General features: G+C 45.5%; 4 protein-coding genes across 10 annotated transcripts in view; 2 read left to right on the top strand and 2 right to left on the bottom strand.

Annotated features, from left to right (window-relative positions):
• Positions 1 to 4306, bottom strand: part of LOC121697096 (EF-hand calcium-binding domain-containing protein 6-like) — a 34145-nt gene extending 29839 nt beyond the window's left edge. For all 5 annotated transcript variants that reach the window (XM_042078391.1, XM_042078394.1, XM_042078393.1 and 2 more), the window contains exons 1-4: positions 4211 to 4306; positions 3607 to 3721; positions 3034 to 3221; positions 101 to 204 (exon numbers count right to left, since the gene is read on the bottom strand). In XM_042078391.1, the coding sequence (XP_041934325.1) occupies positions 101 to 204; positions 3034 to 3221; positions 3607 to 3715 (401 nt within the window). In that variant the 5' untranslated portion in view covers positions 3716 to 3721; positions 4211 to 4306. The remainder of the gene's footprint in view (positions 1 to 100; positions 205 to 3033; positions 3222 to 3606; positions 3722 to 4210) is intronic.
• A 180-nt stretch (positions 4307 to 4486) lies between these two features.
• Positions 4487 to 10339, bottom strand: LOC121697099 (zinc finger and SCAN domain-containing protein 2-like). The gene is made up of 9 exons (XM_042078402.1): positions 10189 to 10339; positions 9385 to 9587; positions 9187 to 9285; positions 8587 to 8682; positions 8380 to 8490; positions 8139 to 8253; positions 6882 to 7881; positions 6733 to 6791; positions 4487 to 6338 (listed from the first exon to the last, which is right to left on the bottom strand). The coding sequence occupies exons 1-9, from the start codon at positions 10223 to 10225 to the stop codon at positions 4846 to 4848; spliced, it is 3213 nt and encodes a 1070-aa protein (XP_041934336.1). The 5' UTR covers positions 10226 to 10339; the 3' UTR covers positions 4487 to 4845.
• A 268-nt stretch (positions 10340 to 10607) lies between these two features.
• On the top strand, positions 10608 to 14533 carry LOC121697106 (zinc finger protein 2 homolog). 3 transcript variants are annotated; one of them, XM_042078418.1, is made up of 7 exons: positions 10608 to 10768; positions 11348 to 11550; positions 11688 to 11780; positions 11883 to 11978; positions 12318 to 12428; positions 12521 to 12644; positions 13027 to 14533. In XM_042078418.1, exons 1-7 carry the CDS (start codon positions 10717 to 10719, stop codon positions 14481 to 14483), a joined length of 2136 nt encoding a protein of 711 aa, XP_041934352.1. In that variant the 5' UTR covers positions 10608 to 10716; the 3' UTR covers positions 14484 to 14533. The 3 variants fall into 3 exon arrangements, with proteins under 3 accessions (XP_041934352.1, XP_041934353.1, XP_041934355.1); XM_042078419.1 differs by lacking the exon at positions 10608 to 10768 and adding an exon at positions 10893 to 11009; XM_042078421.1 differs by lacking the exon at positions 10608 to 10768 and adding an exon at positions 11043 to 11119.
• A 348-nt stretch (positions 14534 to 14881) lies between these two features.
• Positions 14882 to 23086, top strand: LOC121697109. The gene is made up of 5 exons (XM_042078424.1): positions 14882 to 14947; positions 15194 to 15252; positions 15338 to 15416; positions 21357 to 21449; positions 21591 to 23086. The coding sequence occupies exons 1-5, from the start codon at positions 14927 to 14929 to the stop codon at positions 22998 to 23000; spliced, it is 1662 nt and encodes a 553-aa protein (XP_041934358.1). The 5' UTR covers positions 14882 to 14926; the 3' UTR covers positions 23001 to 23086.
• Positions 23087 to 23165: the final 79 nt, after the last annotated feature.

Below are 23165 nucleotides of genomic sequence, written 5' to 3'. Positions count from 1 at the left end.
GCACACTGCGCTGTATTAACAATTCCACAGTGGGGTCCATATTGTATTGTATTGTATTGTATTGCGATGGTGTGATGTGAGGTTGACAGGACACACACACCTGGACCACGCTGCCCCTTTCTGGCTCTGCAGTGGACAGTCGCTGGGACGGCCCCTGGTGAAGTCCTGACAGTTCATACTCACTTGGCCTTCCCTCCGCATAACCTGCAAACACAGAACAGGACCCGTGCTCGGTCAAGCAATGACAATGTGTTTGAGTGTGTGTTTACGCAGACACATCTTAGCTGCTTTTTAAGAGGAGACAGTCATGACAACCCCTTATGATCATGCTAGTGATGATGATGATGATGATGGGTTCCACTGATGAAGGGTTTACAGATCATGATGAAAGCAACTGTGATGGGGAAAAAAAAAACACAACAGCAAAGGCTGCCACCATTCTGCTGACAACTAGCTTAACAACCGCGATGGCAGGGGCGATAATGATGCCGGTTACTATGACGATGAGGATGATAACTCGCCGCGTGAGTGGGCCACACATATGGAGGCCTCTATCTCAAGGTGTGTGAGAGGAGGGGGGAAAACAGCAGACATATGGAGAAGCTGCGAGGTGGTGCCGCAGCTCCCTGGCACGGCTCCCTGCTCTCTCCCTGAGTCTCGCTTCAGGTTTTAATTTGGCGCGCGCGTCGCCGGGGAAAGGGCTGTTGTTGATGCTCCCAGTTACCCCGGGGAAAGCAGGTGCGCCTGACCCCACAGTGAGCTGCTGTAAGTAAACCAGGTGGCCATTTGAAACAGGTGTGCACACACAAACACAGAAACACACACACACACATAGATCACATGGACACATACACACACACATACATACACACACACACACACACAGGACCACACAGACACATGCACACTCTCACGTACATGCAAACACACACACACACACACACAGGACCACACAGACACATACACACTCTCACATACATGCAAACACACACACACACACACACATGTGTCTACTTTAGTGTTTCACAGTCAAATCTCTGTCTCCTTTGGAGTGGCCTACATCCTGTCATGCAGTCATCGACCATCCCCTAGAGAGCATATTAACTCTCACCGGCTCTGCTCAGCGCGTCTGCCTCGCCATTAGCCCCAAACATCCAGGGCCCTTCAGACTGTGTGTGTGTGTGTGTGTGTGTGTGTGTGTGTGTGTGTGCGCTTCATCAGAGTGCTAAACTGGCACTGGTACCATCCTCTTGCCCATGTAATGATCTAGCCCCGCTGACAATGCAGGACATTAACAGCAATATTAGAACCTGATGCTGCCAGAGCGAGCGATACACATCTCTACCCCCCCTCCTCCTCCTCCTCCTCCTCCTCTCCGCCTCGCTTTCTGTCAGCTCCAAGACTCTCTCGCCACCATTATTTGAGTAAGTGTTCTTTTACATGTAAAATAGCCGTCTCTCTGTTAAATAATTGATAACTTAAAAAAAAGTAAAGGTGTGCATGCTAGAGAGAGAAAAAGAGAAGAGAGAGAGAGAGAGAGAGAGAGAGAGAGAGAGAGAGAGAGAGAGAGAGAGAGAGACAGAGAGAGAATTCACACCCGCTCTCTCACTGTCTACATTGGAAGAGCAGAGAAATATGAAAAACAAAACAAAACATAAAAAAATAATAAAAAAGAAATAGCTGGTTGCATCGCCTCCCCTCCGGCGGAACGAAGCGGCGTGAATAAGCCACATCAAAACGTCACATGAATAACGGCTGCTTCTCTCCCCGCCGACAGAGTCCCTCAAAGTAAACTTCCAGCAACTTCCGAGTGTCCCTAAATGGAGGCGCAGGCGAAGCTAAAATGGTGGGATGCTACTGCTACCGTGGGAGGGGGAGAAGAAGGAAATCTGTGTGGTGAGGAGACGACAGCCAGTCAAACTGTCATCCCTAGCCAGCCAGACGGAACAAAGGGATACTGCCAGACAATTACAACCACACAGTCCGCAAGAGCAGCTGTAGGATATAGAACTCAGATACATGCAATATACTCACTCACACTTTATTAGGCAGGCTACGGACAGCATAATACTTTAGACATGGTACAAAATGACAAGTCTTTGACATCACAGGTACAATGTAATACACTCTGCTCAGAGATGGGAGCTGAGAGAGAGAGAAAGAGAGAGAGAGAGAGAGAGACAGAGAGAAAGAGAGAGAGAAGTATGTGATGCAGAACTGTTGAAGGATGAATGTGCGTTGGGTGTGAAGACACTGCATTACAGTGTAGTCTCCTGTGTGACAGACAGATTGACAGACAAACAGATGGGCAGACAGAGAGACTGTCCCCACCCCCACCATCCCTTAACTCATAGGCAGACGCATACACAGAAGCACACACACACACAACAACAACAACTTCCATTTATATATTCAAGACACCCAAAGCATTTCACAGTGAAAGGGTAACATCACTAACCACCACCAATGTGTAGCAATGTGTGAAATGAACACGTGTATTGCAGCAGAAACTCAAATCCGCATACCTGGAAGGTGAATGTGGCAGTGACGCACAAGTTTGCAATGAGACAAATAAAGTCTAATGCAAGAACCAGAAATTACACAATTTTAGCATCCCTTCATTGGCAAATTTCAACAACTTTGACATTGACAGGACATTACAAATACATAGTCACCGATTCAATTTGAGAATTCAATTTGACTCTGAGTGTGAGGCCAACCTCTTTTAGGAAGCTACCCTCTACTGCTCTCTAGTGTCATCCTCAGCAAATGTCACCAAATTAATTTCTTTCACTGTGAATTTTCTCACACCGCTAATGTCATAAAGACATTAGCAAACCAGAACTGACACATTCATCAAAGAATAAACTGGGTAATGTGAGAGGAATATGGGCTCACAAGACAGTCACATGTCTTGCAACCAAAATAAAGCAACTCAGGTAGCCTATTGCCAAATGAAAGCCAAAAATCCTGGCTTAAATCATTTATCAGCCTTCCATTTTGAGCCCCATGTCCCTGGGGCTACTTGCTTACCTTAGCCATAAGAGTGTTGTACTGGTCTGGGGAGAGAGAGGGCATGAGAGACTGGAGCAGGTGTTTGAACTCCTCAGCGGGGATGGAGGAGCTGCTGGGCAGATCTTGGGTCTGGCCACAGGACCTCAGCTGCTCTCTCCTCTCCTGGCCCGTGGGCCTCTGACAGGTGCCCGCCTTTGGACATGGTCCTACCGTGCACAAACACAAGGGTGCGCATAGCGGTTTACTATTACAGTGAAGGCAGGCTGAGGTATTCACTGACAGGCTTAATGGAAGTAGGCCTATCAGCTAACTACAGTTAACAGTCAGGAATACAAAGATTTAAAACAGAAGAGTGCGGTCAAATTATATTAATTGGTAAATGTGAGCTGTTCTGTAATAGTGCAGTTTTTCAATAACCATCAGGTTCTGAATTTAACCCAATACACGAACCCATGTTAATGTTGTTATCAAGTTAGCAGACTAAAATGTGATATCTGAACACAACACTCCAAATTAATCGTAAAACAATCAACAAATTGTGTGTGACACAAACAATTAAAGTGTCTGCTGAGGGCTAATAGGCCTACTCACCTGACTTTACCTGGCCACCAGCCTGATAAGGCCGTGCAGCTGGGGTTGGGGGAGCTACGACCAGACGGGCAGGCGGCACAGGTTCCAGAGAGAACAGCACAGGGCACATGTCGGTCTGAACGGATAGCACAGTATAACAGAATAGGCCGTTTACGTGGTGTGTACTTTGTGTACTCTGCTAACACACCTTCCTCAGACAGTCCTCAACAGCTGTGGCGCGCCTATAGCATGTAGCGAAGGACGACCACATGCCTATTGCTTTAAATTCTCTTTTGTATTATTATGCAACCGAAGTTGGTTCTAGCAAAGCACGTGGATGAGTTTTCAACACAAAAAGGCAATTATTGCTTTGCAGCAAATTAACCTTTGCTTAATTAAAATAGATTTTGAAGTTGCCACAAGGTTAATAACATAAATTAACATATTTTCTCCTGCCGAGATGATCAAGACGGGCTGTTTGTTTATTAGCCTAAAATTCCGTGTTTCTTTTGGTGATAATAACACGAGAAAGGCATTTTGGACTATTTCATCAAGAAATAGCCGTGAAATTCAAATTTCCTTTCAATTATTTGCATAATAATTACCAATTACTGTGATGACTGACCTTTGGCTGATCTCTGCTCGCCTAATCATTTGCAGTGCTTTGTGTAGCTTTATTGCCTTTCCAGATGTGAAAGTGGTAGAAATACTCAGAATTTAGTTGCCATAGGTACCATTCAGAAGTCCATTCGATCATTCGGTCATGGTGGAATTAGAAGGGGGGGGGGGGGGGGGGGGTTCTACTTATGGTGTTGTCTTAAAAATTAAAATGGACTCAAGGATAGTTCAGTGTGTGTATTGTATCTTGTTGATGTTAATAAAGGGCTAGTGTCTCTATATATTCACATATTTCATAATTTAATTATTTATTCATCCAACTTCACACTGCACCTGCTTCACAAGCTTTACAGAAGTAATTTTTTAGAATAATGCTTTTCATTATAATTTCTAATGCTTTTACTTTATGCAATTCTATTATTTGTTTGTTTAGGTCCACAGAAAATATAAAATAACAGTTCATTATTATGAGTTTTGAGGTACATAAGAAACCTTGTTAGAGCCCTCTCTGAATGCATCAATACCTATTCTGCAAAAATATAACAACTTTTACAGCAGCATTTTAACAAAAACATTTCACATCAGTACAGTGTGCGCAGTGCTAAATAGAAAAAAGAATATTCACATACAGTGATGGCACTGTCATATATCAACTGTATTCTGGGTTGTTGTTAAGGTTAGGACAACCCTGTGCTCTCCCACTATGCTGGCGGTCTGATGCAGTCCCTCTGCATTGTCAGGCAAGCTCACACACGTAATGGCTTTGTCCCTCGCATGTGTCAGTGTGTGTTTGTTCAATTTGGTGACGCTGGTGAACACTCTGGAGCAGATGGTGCAGGCGTGCGGCCGCTCTCCGGTGTGGCTCCGTTTGTGGCGCGCCAGCTCAGACGAGCTGCGGAACTTCACGGGGCACTCGGTGCAGGCGTACGGACGCTCGCCCGTGTGCACACGCTCGTGCAGCGCCACCTCGGCCGCCGTCAGGAAGGTCTTGTCGCAGTGCGAGCACGCGAAGGGCCTCTCGCCCGTGTGCATGAGGTGGTGTCGGGTCAGCGCGAACGGCTTGGTGAAGCGCTTGCCGCAGTACGAGCACGGGTACGGCCGCTCGCCGCTGTGCGCCAGCATGTGCTCCCGGAGCGCCCGCTTGGACTTCAGCCGCTTGCTGCACAGCGTACACGGGAACGGCCGCTCGTCCGTGTGGGACTTGTAGTGCTTGGAGAGCTCGCCAAGCGACAGGAAGCGCTTGCCGCACTGAGAGCAGAGGAAAGGACGCTCCCCCGTGTGCATGCGCTGGTGGCGCTCCAGGATGGACAGCAGCGTGAAGCGCTTGGGGCAGTGCTCGCACTTGTGCGGCCTCTCGCCAGTGTGGACCGCCTGGTGCTTCTTGAGCGCCGAGTTGAGGCCGAAGCAGCGGCCGCACTGGGCACACTGGTGCGGCCGCTCGCCCGTGTGCGTGAGCTGGTGCCGCTTGACGTCGGCCCGCCGCGTGTACGTCTTGTCGCACTGCGGGCACTTGAACTGCCGCTTGCCCACGTGGCTCTGCCGGTGCTTGGAGCGCTCCAGGAGCGTGTCGAAGCCCTCGCCGCACTGCGGACACTTGTACTGGAGCTTGTCGCCGTGCGTCTTGCGGTGCTCGACGAGCGGCGGCGCCGACGCGAAGCTCTCGCCGCAGATGGAGCACGTGTGCGGCATGGGCCCCTCGTGGCTCTTCTTGTGGTGGGCCGCCAGCGAGCGCAGGTTGGGGAAGTCGGTGGCGCACGCCTGGCAGCGGAAGATGCACTCGCCGTGCGTCTTGCGCTGGTGCTTGGTGAGGTCCCAGGCGTGCTGGAAGGTCTTCTCGCAGTGGGAGCAGCGGAAGGGCCGCTCGCCCGTGTGGATCAGCTGGTGTCGGCGCACGTCCGACGAGCGGGTGAAGGTCTTGCCGCAGGTGTCGCACGTGTAGCGGTAGCGAGGGCTTTTGACCACTGGGTCCTTCGAGGATACGACTGAGGAGGAGGTGGAGGAGGATGAGGACCTTCGCGTTCGGTAAGGGCCAGCAAAGGGCTTGGGAACATCTGCGCCATTCTGTTTGGACTCCGTGGCCTTGCTCAGCTGGTCCGGATGAGAATTCTGATTGTTGTCCTGTAGCTGCCCCTCCCCTTTGTAGAAAAAGATACAAAAGTTTCATTAAGCATTAACAACAGTGAAACCCCAGAAAGGGCAGATAACCTTTACATCATCATATATATGATATAAATAGATCCTCAGGACAGAGAAAAACTACTCTCAGCAGTCAGTGTTAACATAAGCACAATTACTATAAATAGGAATACAACATCTGGATCATTTTACAGTCTGTGGTCACATGTATGTCCAATACACCTGTAGGCAATACGAGATATGTAATCTGAGTATTCCAGTCTGTGAGCTTAGACATTAGACATTTATGAATATAACACATGACCATGTGTTATATTCATATTATATGTAACCTAAGTATTCTAGCCTGTGAGCTTAGACATTATGAATATATCACATGACCATGTTCCACACCTCTCCTGTCTTCTCTTCTGTCAGACTCTGAAGGCGCATTCAAGACTTCTTTGCCGCTCCTAAAAGAATATAAATGAGCATCAGATACAGATGAAAAGACCAATACAGACATGTTTTCCAAACACAGGCCCTCCACTCCCAACTCTTACTCTTCCTCAGAGGACTGAGGGGCGACCACTGCAATGCCATCCTCTTCCTTCTTTAAAACGGGCGGTCTACCCCTTCGTCTCGGAGTGCTGACCGCAGTCTTCTTCTGCTCGCTCTTCCTCGGCCTCCCAGGGCCGCGACGTGGAGTGACCGCTTGAGGAACTTCGGGGACCTCAGGAGTTGAGAAGTCTGCCGAGAGTTCCTCGACCACACCAGACTCCTTCAGTGATGGGAGAGTTTCACTTTCGGGTGAATGTTTCACTGTAGGTGCTGTTTTGCCATCTTGCTGACTGCATTTGATAAGGGGGATGTTGCCTTCGTTGTTCTCCTCCCCATCCTTGCTTGAGGTTGCCACATTCTCCACAGCAAGATCACTAGTTCCTTCACTGCAAGGTGCATTGTCTTTGATATCGATATCCATCACGCTACAAGTGCCTATGCTCTGTGTAGGAACGGACCCTTCAAGGACCACTGCACCTGGAATGGATTCCCACTGTACGGACACATTCTGCAGGGAGTCCACTACTTTGCTACCATCCACCGATTGTGAATGCGCTGCATCGTTTGAAACAGTCACAACGTTATCCTTGACTTGGCTATTCACTGACTCAGCTAAATGCGATGACTCTTCCAGCACAGTCACCATCTCCTCGCTCACATGGTCCGGCTCCACAAGCACAGTCCTCGCCTCCACTGGACCATCGCTCTGCATCTTCACCTCGATCTCCTCGTTGACCAGCGGAACGACATTGGCCGGGTCCTCTTCCATGGTCACAGCGTCGCCCTCCTCGGTCGTCCTGAGCTCCACCTCAGAGTACTCGGTGACGATGATGGTCTCGGTCACGACATCCGTCAGAGAGCCGGTGCTCAGGATGCCCACGCAGGTCGAGTCTGAAGCGATGTGATAGGTCACAGGCTCTGTGGCCACCACAACCTTGATGGAAGGGGGAGGGGTGGCCAGAGAACTCAGGATGCTGTCCCCCTTGGACGAAGTGGACGGAGCTGAGAAACCAGAGAAAAAAGGGGGAAAGTGAATTATAAGTCATTAAAGCCATGCTAGTGTAACGGAGGCGAACTGAGCTAGCATGCTAGTTGCCCGTGTAAATCCTCACACCCCTAACCTTAAGTGGTTAGAGCGTTCGACACCCATGTCGGTGTGTGTTGAGGTGGCGGGTTCGAGGGCCGTGAGCGGCGGACGAATTACGACCTCTGTTACACTAAGACATGTGAAGGTGCAGTGGTGTGCATCATCAACTAACCAGGGTTCAAATGTTTGCGACTTGGACAGTGCTGCAGCAGGAACTTCAAGTCCTTTGTCCCAAGCTGCACACATTTCTCAAAAAAAGCAGGAACAGCAGTGAGCCAGGACACGACCTGTAAAGGAAAAATATGTTTTCATTCCATCCACAATACATTCAGTAGATCTAGATCCACTTATGTTTCAATTATGAAGCAACAACAATTATGAAACAACAATGAATATATTACAATGCCATGTACCTGTTCCATGTCTGGTAAAGACATCAATTGCTCAAGTCTTGAAAGTAATTCCCGCATCAGTTCCTTAACTGCAGTGTCATATCTGGGTCCATATTCCACTGGATATACCTCCTAATATGGAGATCACTTTAAAATTCTTAAAAATACATTCTATATCCAACTTTTTCTGCAAACATTAATTAATAACTAAAATTTAAATAATCTAACCTGGAAGAAATATGCTTTCTCAACAGGATCTTTCAATAAGGCATAAATGAGGTTCTCAAAATTTGCCATAGATGCCTCGATGTCTGAATCTTTCACCTAAGACAAAAGCGGAATTTCAGATCATACATATATAGTTATTATTAGAACAGTGTTTCCCATACATTGATTAATTTGTGGCGGCCCACCACAATATCAAAATTGCCCACCATACAATGTTGTACTATTGAAATGGGATGAAATCCTTTAGAATAGAATACTGTTAGAATACTGTTGGGTTGTCGAGGTTAGCACACTATAACGTTACAGCTACTAAACAATATTTTAGAGAACCACAGGAAAGGTGTTATATTCCTTGTGCTATAGGCGGGGGATTTCCCACAGTGGCCAATCAGCCACCAAGCCTATTTCACATTACACGGCATGCCAAGTTCAACAACAATGCACAATTGTGGCTGTCGCAAATGTACTGCATGTTGTACCTGGGGTCTGTAAAGGCCCATTAACAGGCCAATCAACATCCAAGCCTACACAACATGCTGCGAGATACAATACACAATATCATGTGCTTATTCACAGGGAATAGACATTCGCTCCACATACCAATGACAGTTCAGCAGGGAGGCAGCATCTTTTCATTCGGTCCAAGTAGTGCTGGACTGTTGGTCCATCTACTGGGCTACGACATAACTCTAAAAGAAGCTAAAACACAAGCATACAAATACATGCAAACATAAAATGACCGACAACATCAAACAGCACATAAACATAGACACACTGAGGAGAATAATACTTGCTCACCCTGGCACGCAGTCCCAGAAGAAGTTGGATCTTTTCTCTGTGACCAAGCAGCTCTGGAGCCAACTCTGTTACCACAGTAACAAATTCATCAAGCTTGTCATAGTGCATGATTTTTTTCTGCTGCACCACTTGCCACATGAACGCAGTCATCAGCCTCAATGGTGGAACCAGGAGCCGTAGAGAGGACAGAGGGAGGGAGACAGCTTTGAAGAGAAAAACAGAAAGATAAAGAAAAACTGTGCTGTTTTCATTACAGTACACAACAAAGTTTAAAATAGCTTAATCATGACCCTGTCATTGCAGACACATTCATAGTCATAATTGATAGGGCTACTACACGCGTTGAGGATCTGTCGCGCAGAATCCCAATACTTAACTAATTCAGCTCTCCTTATTTCACACAAAATCGGGTGTAATTTCAGTGCTGCAAGTGTAGTAATACAATGAAAAAGGAGCTGCCTTCATCTTTAACTGTACAACAAGCAACACCCATAGACAGGCAACACCCCAACAACAATGCTAGCAATCTGCGCAGCATTGATCCGCTTCAAGTATGGGAAGTTTGCGTTACCTGCACATGTTTATGTTTTGAACTGACAGTTTGTCCTACAAGCATTGTGTCGGACTTGTGACATGCACTTTTAATAACCACTGAGAATGCACAAGAAATAAATAACTTGGAATTGTTGTTGAAAACACTATTCAATGCAGCGTTAGCTAGCAGCTTGATAGCAGTCTCATGAGTTACGGCTGAGAATCAGGCTCACTAGACAAGCATTACAGTGAAAAGGAAGAATCAAACACCTGAATCATCATTCTCAGATGAGAGTTGCTGGTCCATAATTGCGGGTCGGCAATAGCAAGGGGCTAAAAACAAAACAAAATCCTTGGAATAAACGCATCAACTCAACCTAACTAGCTCAAGTACGCTTGGTTACTGCTACTGCCAAGGATTGTTGCCCTTCAAGGTGAATCCTGGGAGTAGTAGTTCAGAAAACGTAACGCTATCAGTCAAACGTGTAAAGTATTGTTATCGGACATCTGGAATGTTCTGAAATTATGTAAAACATATTTATTTTAAAAGATATTTGAGATGAATTTATGTCGACCGGCGACAACCTTGTTATTTAACTCTTACAAGGAATTCTGAAACATTAAAGACTACAAGTCCCTCTAATGTATTGAAAACTACGTCATGACATCATTCGAAACGTCCCCAGAAATCACGAAATGGTCAGAATGCGCAGGAAATCAATTTCAAGATAGCAAAAACTGTAAAGGACTCGCCTTCCAATCTGTGCAAAAAAACTACAGAAGACACTGTCATTGCACATGAATGCTCATTTTTCCACTGTAATGGAAACATGCATCGAAGATTCGGCAGGTAGGTGTAATTAGAAACTGCATGCACACAGCACAGCACAGCACAGCTAGCGTGTCGTAGGTTGGTTGGTTATCATCATTGGTTATCATTAGCATTATGCAACATTATACATGGAAGGTGGGAGACACATTATTCAACGCAAAGTAATGTAAGGTCATCTTAAGGTGTTGCATCTTCTTGCTGACTGGACATGATTGATTACACGTGAGATCGTCCTCCCAATGTTTTGGTAGAAGACCTGGTAATAAACAACTTTACAACAACAGGCTGCAAGTTAGTTAGCTTGCAAAACAAATTTTGAGCAACGTTGAGCCCACAACGTTACACACCTGATGACCTGAAGTTGTCAGAGTGGGTAATTAAATGAGATGTTATTCTAGGGTTGTTTTGGAGCAGCACACGATACAATTCACTCTTGATTTTATTAGTTAAAATATATGAGGATTGTGAAGAGTCTGAAGACATCTGTCAAGCTCACTGAACTCCAAAGCTGTTACTCTTAACTGTTCTCTAATATCTTATCTCACAGGGACTGAGATAATATGTGGAGGATTGAGACCTGTGTGTTTCTATTTACAGATATATTTCTCCCTCTGTCTTCACTGCGTCTCCTGATCCCACCACTGCGGCTAGTCTCAGCTGCCATGTGGCAGGTGGCACAAAGGAGAGACATCATGGATTATGGAAAACTGGAGGAATTTGTCAGTTTGGTGACAGAGACAGTCCCTGATCTTCTCACCTGCAAACAGAGGGCCCAATTGCTACTTAATCTACGGACCAGGGTGAGTTGAATGAACTACAGTGTTATTTAGGCTGTACTAGTTAGAGTTTAGCGTATAAGACATTTTACAATTTTCATGGTCACCGACTAACATTAGGCCTATGTACCTTTTTTTCTTCTTGTCCACTATACTCTCAGTTGATCCTTGAAATGTGCCGTTGTGATACCGCTGCCAATTCAGAGTCAATCCAGCCTCTGTTAGATCGCATTAGACCTCCGGGACATACAGGGGTGAGTTTGTTTTTAATGACGTGTTTTTACAGGATAGCTCTTACATGACATATAAATACTTGTGCAAAGGTTTGTGCTGATGTTTGGAGTGCAACTTTGTAGAGTGGAGACGCTCAGGTGGATGCAGAAGAGACCATCTTCCTGGAGCTGGTACATACCTTGCTGAAAGACCCTGCTGAGAAGGATCACTTCTTTCAGGTAGTTAACCCACCCTTTTCCTATTTTGTTTCAAATATAAAATCGAATGAACCTATTAATACATGGAAGAGCCTATTTCTAGAGCCTAAAACAAAAACACTTTTTTTAAATCTTTTGGGCATTATTGTCTGATTGTATGTGAGTATGTAAGTAATGATAAATGTAAAGCATACTCACTACAAGGTGGATCTTTAAATATAGCCCATTAATACCTTTGGATACACATAGTGTGTTATCCACTTGAGCTAAGCTGCTGTAAAGAGCTTTTGGTCAGAATGTGAGTGTGTTCACTATGTATGTTTGATCAGACAATTTATTTGACTGTTACCTGTTGTGCAGGAGGTGTTTCCAGTGGAATACGGCAATAAATACGACACAGACTTGCAGCTTCTGGTGTGGGAGTTCCTCTCCAGATTAGAAAAACTGCTACCGGTGCCTGATCTTGGACAGGTAATAGATTTCACAGGAGTTTTCCTAAGTTATGTCCCTGTGCAAGGTCTGCAAGGTATTGATTTGTGTGCGTTCCTGTTGTGCTGTTTCAGACAGTGTCTTGGCTTAGCTCAGCCCCCTCTGTGTTGGACGAATGTGTGGAGTCTCTCGCTCAGCCAGAGGACTTGAGAACTCTCCTCCAGCATCACCAAAGCCTTGAGAATGTTGGGGCACAAGGTAAACCTAACACATTGAGTTTGCAAGTAAGTTTTTATATTCCCCAGAGCTTCAGACTACAGGACTAGTACTACAGACATGCCTAGTTCATGTTGTGCTAGTGCTGGTATCAGCTAAAGAGTTGGCGATGCACTGTATTACGCTACCTGGAATAACATGGTGAATAACATTGAAGGCCACCTTGGGAATGTAAGGAAATATTTTTAAATCTGACTTTAGAGCATGCTTTAGAGTTAATATTATATGCAAATATGTGCAATGCTTAATGAGTTTCTGCTAATTAAAACCTATGTAAGTAAAATCAAGAGTTGTCTGTAATTATGCGGATCATCCTTCTCAGTTACTCACTACTCATTTCCTCTTTTTCTTCACATCTCTTAAGGTCACACTGTGGAGATGTCTTCTCAGGTCTTTGCCTGCTCGCAGTGCCCCTTCTTTCACATGCAGGAGTCCTACCTACTTCAGCACATTGAGAAAAGTCACCCCGAGGAGTATACCAAGCTGCAGAAAGCTGCTGAGGAGACCTCATCAAGGAAGACCTTCCAACGGGTCGAGTTCCCCCAGCCGTTTCCCATCCACGCTGTAACAGAAGTGGCTCCCTCGGGAGTACACCCGTGCCCCCAGTGCGGCAAAAGCTTCACGCGCTCGTCGGATGTGACGCGCCACCAGCGCATTCATACCGGCGAGCGGCCCTACATCTGCAAGGAGTGCAGCAAGGGCTTCAAGAACTCCTGGGACTTGACGCGGCATCAGCGCATTCACACCGGAGAGCGGCCATACGTGTGCCCGCAGTGCGCCAAGGGCTTCACGCAGTTCGGCCTGCTCAAGCTGCACTACGAGCGGACGCCGTGTGGCATGAGCTCTGGCGAACTGCTGGATACGGCGGGGCAAGTCGGCGACGCCAGGGGCAAGTACAAATGCCAGAAGTGCGGCGCGAGTTTCGACACGATCCTGGAGAGGCTGCAGCACCGGCAGACGCACGTGGTCAAGCGACAGTACAAGTGCGCGCAGTGCGAGAAGTCCTACGGCCGACCGTCGGACCTGCGGAGGCACCAGATGAAGCACACGGGCGAGAGGCCGTTCCCGTGCGAGGAGTGCGCCAAGTGCTTCACCCACTGGTGGCTGCTGAAGAAGCACCAGCAGATCCACAGCCGCGAGCGGCCGTACGCCTGTCCAGTGTGCGGCAAGGCCTTCTCCCAGCCGCAGATTCTCAGCCGCCACCAGCTCACGCACAACGGCACTCGGCCCTTCCCGTGCTCGTATTGCGACAAGAGCTTCACGCAGCTGGCGGGGCTGACGCGGCACCTGCGCGTCCACTCGGGTGAGAGGCCATTCCCATGCGGCGCGTGTGGCAAGAGCTTCCTGACGCACGGCGAGCTGTCGCGCCACCGGCGCAGCCACACGGACGAGAGGCCCTACCCGTGCCCGCAGTGCCCCAAGAGCTTCAAGACCAAGCGGGCACAGGCCGAGCACCTAAACACCCACACAGGGGAGAGGCCCTTCTCCTGCGCCCACTGTGGGAAGGTGTTCGCCAAATCCACATCGCTGGTGCGTCACAACCTCATGCACACAGGAGAGAGGCCGCACCCGTGCCTTGAGTGTGGGAAGACCTTCCTCACGTCTGGGGAGCTGCTCCTGCACCGGCGCATACACACGGGAGAGCGCCCTTACCCCTGCACGCTGTGCGAGCGCAAGTTCCGCTGCTCCTCGGACCTCACCATGCACCTGCGGACTCACACGGGCGAGCGGCCGTACAGCTGTGGGGAGTGCAAGAAGTGCTTCTCCACCTCCACACGTCTCAAAAGACACATGTTCACACACGTTGGAAAGAGTCTGTAAAAGTACAAGATTTTGACATTTCATAAAATAAAATTGAGACATGTCCCATCCATTCTCCCCTGACTAATAAAGAAATGTTATTTAAGGGTGTTCCTTGTAATTCACCTGCTGATTCATACTTGAATTCATTTCAAATAAAAAAATATATAAAAAAGGCAGTTATTTTTTTATAAGAGAATTGGGAAGTTTGTGCAAATTAAGTTTAATGAACAAATTGTATTGCTAATTATAGTAATCTGATAATAGTAATAGTCTAATAATCTAATTCTAATATTGCAAACATCAACACTCAATTCAATTCAACAGTGCTGAGAAAGATTTGATTTCCTTGATCTTCAAATATACAGTCTATGTCTTCAACACTGGATGAAATGCATTCTGCTCTATGCGCGTGGAATGTGAAGTTAGACATATCCGTAGCAACGAAGTTAGTAACGAAGAAAATGGCGAAAAGAGGAAGAAAGGTAAGTCAAGTCAAGTCAGTTTTATTTGTATAGCGCATGATAACCACAGAGGGTAATTATGAGATAATGTTTGCTTCTGTGACATTTTACTGATTAATATGTGTTATGTATCATTGAAACTGGAGAAATGTGTAGGGTAACGGAAGCGTGCGTTGTGATTGTTTATCACGTATCATTAGTGCTAAGGCAGCTGCCATACTAGCTTAACTTGTTTTTACGGTAACCATCTGTTAATGTTATAAAAAGACAAAACATGGAAAGAGGACACAAGCCGAGGAGACTGCGGAGGCAACAGGGAACACCAGGTACGAATACTTAACAGGATCCGATCATTTAAAGTTACCGTTATTCGTTAAGTCCTTATTACAACTGTGCTACCCTCCCTCTCAGCAAAACCTCCGCGACTGTCCCCATGCCTGATGTAGGCCTATCTTATGAACAATTAACCGCTATTACACAGTTATTAGAGGTAGGTCATTATACATGTTTAATAAAAGTGTGTCATAAATGAAACTTCATAAACCTAGACTAAGACCTTTAACAACTTAAAGGAGAATTCATGTGTGATATTGACCTAAAGTGTGTTGAAACATGATACCGAGTGTGAACGTATTAGTAGGGGAGATTATGTGAAAAATCGTTACGTGGTGGATAGAAGCATGCAATTTGGTAGATATGTTCCTTGGGTGATCCTAAGACATCATAGAAGGGGTGCCCAAAAATATCTCAAACAGGAAGTGAGATTTTGAAGAAATTCCTTCACACCTTCACAACCTCCTAAAAGCTTGAAATTTAGTATACATGTTCCTTGGATGATCATAAGACATCCTAGAAGGGGTGCCCAAAAATATCTCAAACAGGAAGTGAGTTTTTAAAGAAATTGAAAAATGCCACACTCCCCGCTACAAAATTGGCAGCTGATTCAAACACTACCTAAACAACCTCCTAAAAGCTTGAAATTTAGTATACATGTTCCTTGGATGATCATAAGACATCCTAGAAGGGGTGCCCAAAAATATCTCAAACAGGAAGTGAGTTTTTAAAGAAATTGAAAAATGCCGCACTCCCCGCTACAAAATTGGCAGCTGATTCAAACACTACCTAAACAACCTCTAAAAAGCTTGAAATTTGGTATGTATGTTCATTGGGTGATCCTAGGACATCCTAGAAGGGGTGCCCAAAAATATCTCAAACAGGAAGTGAGTTTGTAAAGAAATTGAAAAATGCTGTGCTCCCCGCCACAAAATTGGCAGCTGATTCAAACATCACCTAAACAACCTCTTAAAATCTTGAAATTTGGTATGTATGTTCCTTGGGTGATCCTAATACATCCTAGAAGTGGTGCCCAAACAAATCTCAAACAGGAAGTGTGTTTTTAAAGAAATTGAAAAATGCTGCGCTCCCCGCCACAAAATTGGCAGCTAATTCAAAGACCACCTAAACAACCTCTAAAAAGCTTCACATTTGGTATACATGTTCCTTGGGTGATCCTAAGACATCATAGAAGGGGTGCCCAAAAAAATCTCAAACAGGAAGTGAGTTTTTAACGAAATTGAAAAATGGCGCACTCCCCACCACAAAATTGGCAGCTGATTCAAACACTACCTAAACAACCTCTTAAAAGCTTATATATTCCTTGGGTGACCCTAAGACATCATAGAAGGGGTGATCAAATAGCCTGGCGGGCCATCCTATATCATTGAAATGTATAGTCTGGCATCGAACCATTCACCTCGCTTAATCCAAGGGGCGGGCAGAGAATTGTCTTTCAAACTGCCTAGGCATGCAATAGGCCAGCGCTACGACCATATCCGTATCCGGTCGGCAAAACGGCAAATACATCCTTTTTCAAAAGGAATGACTTAAGTGCATTGTGTTGCTCAACTTTCAAAGAAAAGCACAAGTCCAACTTCTCCAAAGTTGACGCCAACGCCGATTCAAACAACCGCTCTTCGTTCGCCATAGCCACCTTCCTTGTTGTTCACCGTCGCAGGACTGTCGTTATCCTGTTAAGCCCGCCTTAAGACTCTCTAACAAAATAGAGCGCTGTGATTGAATAACATCCACGGTGTTAGCCAATAGAAATCCCTATGGTTTGATACTAGACGTACAGGCTGAGCAAATTAATTTGCCGCCGCTAGGGTGCGTCTAGATTTCTAGGCTAGTGATCAAACATATCTCAAACAGGAAGTGAGATTTTGTAGAAATTCAAAATGGCCACCCATATAATTGACAGCTGATTCAGAGGGCACTTAAACAACCTCCTAAAAGCTTGAAATTTGATATATGTCCCTTGGGTGATCCTACGTTATCCTGGAAGATTACTCCAAGAAATCTGAAACGGGAAGTGAATTTTTAAAGAAATTGAAAAAAGGCTGCACTGCCTATCCACACAATTGGCAGCTATTTCAAAGGCCACCTAAACAACCTCCTAAAATCATGAAATTAGGTATAAGTGTCATAGATATGTCTCTGTTTTAAGCAGACAATACGGCTACACTATGGCTATATCCACCTATTGTCTCAAGGATATAAACACAGACAAGCACCTCAGACAGACCTCATAAAAAACATACAATTAAGCACACATGTCCCCTACAACTTCTTAAGACACAGTAAAACACCACAATAGATTACATTAGTCCTACTCTACATACTGCATATTTGCATCTGTTCACATGCTCTGGCACATTGGCATAATACTGTGCAAGGCAACTCAGCATCCTGGCATCGGCACTTTCGAGAGCAGAGAGGCTCCCCTTTGCTGCCACATTTAAGAGGTTCTCTACATACTTTGGCTGCCTCTGGTAAAAGTGTCCATAAAGGTGTCCAAAAATCATCTAATTTGGTCCATCCATATTTTTCAGGAGAAGGCACTGACTGGGTAGCCTGCAGACCTTTGGACCAAATGCTAGCTTGGTACACTGCTCTATTTGAATGCTGTATCAGTGCAGCCTGTGTGGGAGGAATATTTTCCATTGAGAGACATATTTGAGAAAACAAGTCCTTCCTGAGATCACAAGTTTTTTTATCGTAAAGAACACAAATGTACTTCTCCAGCATGCAAACATGTTTGATTCCTGGCTAAGCAGTTGAAAAGGATTTGCTGTCATAGCAATGAAGGCATCCTTTACTTCTGGAAATGGTTTCCATGCTGCCCACCCTTTAGAAGGAGTCTGCTCCATAGCACCCATAGAGCTATGTGTAACCCACCAAGCATCACAAACATCTCTCCATAACAGTCTGGATCTCTGGATCACTCCACTGAACCATTTTTGTAAATGTATATAGTGGTTGGTCAAATGACATGGTTGGTCAAATGGTCAATGGCCGGAATTTAGGTGCTCTGTCAATTGTTTTACAACATTCATGCCATGTCTGACCATAGCAAAGCCAGGGCTCGAAATTAACTTTTTTTCTCAGTGTCCCGAAGCTGTCCCGAATTCTACTTGGCACTGTCCCGGACTTAACCACCAGTGTCCCAAATTCAAGTTCTTGTTTTTTTCCCATTCTACATAATAAACAGCATAATAATCAGTAACTTGCATCACTTAATTAACTCGTTCTGGTCCACCATGTCAGATCTGAACAATTTATTAAACACCATTTTATTAACATTAATCATCTGCTGTTTCACACAACACTCATTTTCAGAGATTGCGCTTTTGGCTCTTTTTTGAGGTTGCACTAGACGTTCTCATTGTCCATCGTTTTGACTGACAGGGTTGTAAAACATTACGTCAATAATCTATTTTCACGTGTCTTTAATTTCAATGTCAGTTTGGTGTGATGTCATGGCCACAGATCTCAGTGAAAACAATTAGCGTGGGAAATTACCACGAAGCTGTCAGATAGGCTACTCTCCTGCCGTGCTCTCACCCTCTTGTGCACACTCAAATGCGTTCCCAATTAAATAAAGTAGCAAAGCGGAGTTAGATCTGCTGCAACTATCCCGATGTAACAAGCTGTTTTGATATTGTAATTTTTTTGATATTGTATTCTCTAAGAAGAGTGTAAAGCAGTTTGCAGTAGCCACAACGTCGTCTATTGATGGAAAACATAGCGAGCGGTCTATGATAACCTAAATGCTCGGCAGGCCAGATTAAAGTGCGTGGCGGGCCGGATCTATGATAAACTAATAAATGCTCGGCGGGCCGGATTAAAGTGCGTGGCGGGCCGCAGTTTGGACACCCCTAGCCTTAGAACTGCCACAGCGAAATGTCAAATGCTAACTTAAATAACTGTTATCATTGTTATAGGCTACCTTGCAACACTATCGTTTTGTCAAATCGCAGTTGCAGTAGGCTATTTAGCTCAGCATGATATTGGTGACGTTTGTCTGTCACTGACAGAAAACACGCAGCGTTTTAGTCAGAGAGGACTGTCATCTCGTCTGTCATGAAAACAAATGCCATTTATCTGCCTGCTAGTTAGGTAAGTTAACCTCTATATCGGAAAGTGACCCATTAGGCCTACCGCCGTCACTTAATATTCATTTAACCAATTAAATGGCGGATTCCTAAGGAAACGCAAGCACCCAGCCCATTTGGGTATCTTACTATATTTGTACCAAAAATAACATTGTAGCCTACCATGATTTGAAGAGCAGTAGCCTAAACAGTGTTGTAAGGCTGCGTGTAGGCTACAAAACCACTTATTTACAGATCAGCTGGCTGACGCTTCTTTTGCCAGCTGTCCGTTACGCCAGGTCAAATGTTGTATCATTTTATCCAGACGAGAAAGATACGTTTAGATTCCCATGTGAACAGTTTAGGAAAAAAGTACCTATTTTGAAATTTGCTTTGCCATTTTTTCTACTGTCCCAGAGTTGTCCCAGACATCATTCTATTGTGTCCCGGAAGCATTTTTTATGGTCCCCGGGACGTCGGGACATCGTTAATTTCGAGCCCTGAGCAAAGCTGGCAGCTTTTTCATGAAAGAGAGGAAGGAGTGAGTTTATAGCAGGTGGGTCTGACAGTTCTGGCTAAAGTGAAGCATCAGTTTGATTGCATGCTCACCCCACATTTCCTCCTCTGTTATTGCCCATGCTAAGTTCGATTTGGTTAACTTTTGGCACTAAGATGGCCTTTGGTTGACAAGTAACAGCTGGAATTGTAGTGCAGAGGTGTCATTGTTTTCAGAGGGGAGGCCCACATTGATGGAGTTTGGGAACCCATGCTGTAGTTCAAATCAAAATTTCGTAGCTTCTAATGTTATTCCTGAAATAATGGTACAGTACCCCCCAGGAAGCCCCACACATTCACAAATACGCACCCCAGGTGATCATGGGGACACAATTAGCCTAGGGATGCCTTTGTTTGCCTAGATTTAGCTTGATAATTGGAACCCAGCTAGTGGTTCTACATTGGCTAATGCTAACGCTAACACTGGCATAACATTTGGTCAATGAGTTGTGTCCCTATTTAGGGCTTGATCTCTGCTCATGTGGACATTTTAGCAATAAACTGTCTTTTGAAAATGATTAAGTGATTCTTCCAAAAGTTTTTAAAAATATTTATGTTATGCATACATAAATAACTTCTCAGATGAGGATGGCACATCAACAATATATTTGTTAACCATCTCTATATATATCAAATGTAAAATAATAAGGTAGCAGAATAAACCATGATGCCCAACTATGTAATGTTTTATTATCCTTGGGTCGTTTTAGGCGGCCATCTTGGATTTTCCCTTAAAAAATGACCTAAATGAACCAGAAATGTTGGGCACCCCTTCTCAAATGATGAGATACATCATAAAGAGTGTCTGTACCAATCAGATTCCAAAAATAATTCCGTGGAAATGCATGGATTCCAGTTTCTTCCAGTAGCAGCAACTGGAATCCATGCATTTCCACTGAATTATTTTTGGAATCTGATCCTTTATCATACCTGTTCATTCTAACTCGTCGCTCGACTTATCGTGACTAAATTCAAGATGGCTGCAAACGCTAAACTTCATGAAGATACTGTCTGTATAAATCGTCTTGTAAGTAAACTACCAGTGCTTTTTCAAAGTTCTCAATGTCTCGTTTTAAATGTCAGGGCCCTTGGAAGTCTACCAATGAAGTGTGGAGATACATTGAGCCTCGTAAATGGTGTAAAACAGTGATTTATTTGCATGGCTAGCCCGATGCCGAAGCACCACCATTGAAAAAGCTGTTGGTAGCATCGGCTTACTAGCGCCAGATTTTGGAGTGCAGGGGACAAGCCGAGATGGGCTATGAGACATACGTTCACACTCGGTATCATGTTTCAACACACTTTAGGTCAATATCACACCGGAATTCTCCTTTAAAACAGCTGTCAGATTTTCTGAGGCATATGGGAGAATTTTAATAGTTTCTAGCAGGTCTATCCAAATTGCAGACTAGTGACTTGTAATCCTTTGAATGTCTTATGCACAGGAGGACACAGATGAAGAGCAGGAAAGAGAACTCAAGAACACTGCACTGAGGGAGATGATTAGAAAAGGGCTGAAGATAATGATGGAACCTACGGTAGGGTTTTCATAGTCATTTTTCAGGCTATTACCCACCTACCCTATGCCCTATAGTGGATACAAAATATAGGTCCATTGATTGTTCACGAAAACATACCAACAACTATCACAATCCAATCATGACTTGTCTCTTCTGCAGACATCAGAAATTGTACAGAAGCATCTCCCCTCTGCACCCAAGATTGTTGAGAAGGTGAAGGCCTTTGACCAGCAGTTGGCTGAGGAGATGCTGAAAAAAGTGTTTGACATGGTGGAGGTGATGTTCATCGAGCTGATCACCAAAGACGAGATCAGCAAAGATTTCTCCTCCATTTTCCTCATGCCCGAAAACAAAGGGCAGGGAGAACAACAGTGTCTCCCCAAGAAGATGGAGGAGTGGACCCTAGACCAATACAAGCTCCTGATAACACGTCTCACCGGTCACGTCACTATCATCATGCTGGACCACCTGATGCACACCTGTAAAAATGACCTGACCAATGACGCTAAGCTGTGGAAGGTAGGCTTCACCAAACCAGTCTACCTGCTCACGCACAACTTGGCAATGCAGGCTGCCAACACAGCTTACCACAACAAGTTTAAAGATTACTTGAAGCCTGGCAAAAGGAGCAAGCCGTTCTGTTTACCAGGCAAAGCCTCACTTGTATCAGCACCTGCACTGACGTCTCCGTCTGGAGCAGCTTCTCGAGAGGCTACTGGGTCGGCCTCCAAACCTTCAAGTAGCAACCAACAGGCCCCTGCTACTACACCAGCCTCAAGACCTGCCCAAACAGCATCCAGGCCTCAGTCAGCAGCAGCACAGAAGTCTGCCTCTGTGGCCTCCAGATCTCTGTGTAGCAACCAGCAGGCCCCTGCTACTACACCAGCCTCAAGACCTGCCCAAACAGCCCCCAAGCCAGCAGCAGCACAGCAATCTACCTCTGTGGCCTCCAGATCTCCATGTAGCAACCAACAGTCGTCTGCTGCCACGCCAGCCTCAAGACCTGCCCAAACAGCCTCCAGGCCTCAGTCCGCAGCTGCACAGCAAACTGCTTCAGTGGCCTCCAGATCTCCATGTAGCAACCAACAGCTCTCTGCTGTCACGCCTGCCTCAAGACCTGCCCAAACAGCCCCCAAGCCTCAGTCAGCAGCACAGCAATCTGCCTCTGTGGCCTCCAGATCTCCATGTAGCAACCAACAGCTCTCTGCTGTCACGCCAGCCTCAAGACCTGTCCAAACAGCCTCCAGGCCTCAGTCCGCAGCTGCACAGCAAACTGCTTCAGTGGCCTCCAGATCTCCATGTAGCAACCAACAGTTGTCTGCTGCCACGCCAGCCTCAAGACCTGCCCAAACAGCCCCCAAGCCTCAGTCAGCAGCAGCAGCACAGCAATCAGCCTTTGTGGCCTCTGGATCTATCAAACGCCAAAACGTTTCTGCTGCCCCAGTGAGCACCACTGTACCCCCACCAGAGAAGCCTGAGAGGATTACAATGATGGTCATAGAGGTGGTTCTCAGCTCAATCAGAGACCTGACCAGACTGGGAATGCTGCCTGTGAAGAACGATGCGTAAGAGAGGCACAGCTGCAAAACAAGCAGTTTCTAATATGAACATGGAATTAATATTTTTACAATTAAAGTATAACTAACAGAAACGTCTGAATGTATTTGCAATCAGTTAATTCTATTTACGTCACGTATGTAGAACTGTTTAATAAAGTAGGTAATTATGAAGAAC

This window comes from Alosa sapidissima, chromosome 22 (assembly GCF_018492685.1).
Source record: "Alosa sapidissima isolate fAloSap1 chromosome 22, fAloSap1.pri, whole genome shotgun sequence".
NCBI classification, from domain to species: Eukaryota; Metazoa; Chordata; class Actinopteri; order Clupeiformes; family Clupeidae; genus Alosa; species Alosa sapidissima.
This window is presented reverse-complemented; position numbering and strand designations above follow the sequence as displayed.

Coding starts and splice junctions, on each gene's coding strand:
- LOC121697099 (XM_042078402.1), bottom strand. CDS start 10,225: ATGGACCAGCAACTCTCATCTGAGAATGATGATTCAG. Junction 9,286..9,384: donor TTCTGGGACTGCGTGCCAGG/GTGAGCAAGTAT, acceptor CTTGTGTTTTAG/CTTCTTTTAGAGTTATGTCG. Junction 6,792..6,881: donor CCTCAGTCCTCTGAGGAAGA/GTAAGAGTTGGG, acceptor ATATTCTTTTAG/GAGCGGCAAAGAAGTCTTGA.
- LOC121697109 (XM_042078424.1), top strand. CDS start 14,927: ATGGCGAAAAGAGGAAGAAAG. Junction 15,417..21,356: donor CTATTACACAGTTATTAGAG/GTAGGTCATTAT, acceptor TCTTATGCACAG/GAGGACACAGATGAAGAGCA. Junction 21,450..21,590: donor AGATAATGATGGAACCTACG/GTAGGGTTTTCA, acceptor TCTCTTCTGCAG/ACATCAGAAATTGTACAGAA.
- LOC121697106 (XM_042078418.1), top strand. CDS start 10,717: ATGAATGCTCATTTTTCCACTGTAATGGAAACATGCATCGAAGATTCG. Junction 10,769..11,347: donor ATGCATCGAAGATTCGGCAG/GTAGGTGTAATT, acceptor TTCTATTTACAG/ATATATTTCTCCCTCTGTCT. Junction 12,429..12,520: donor CGGTGCCTGATCTTGGACAG/GTAATAGATTTC, acceptor GTGCTGTTTCAG/ACAGTGTCTTGGCTTAGCTC.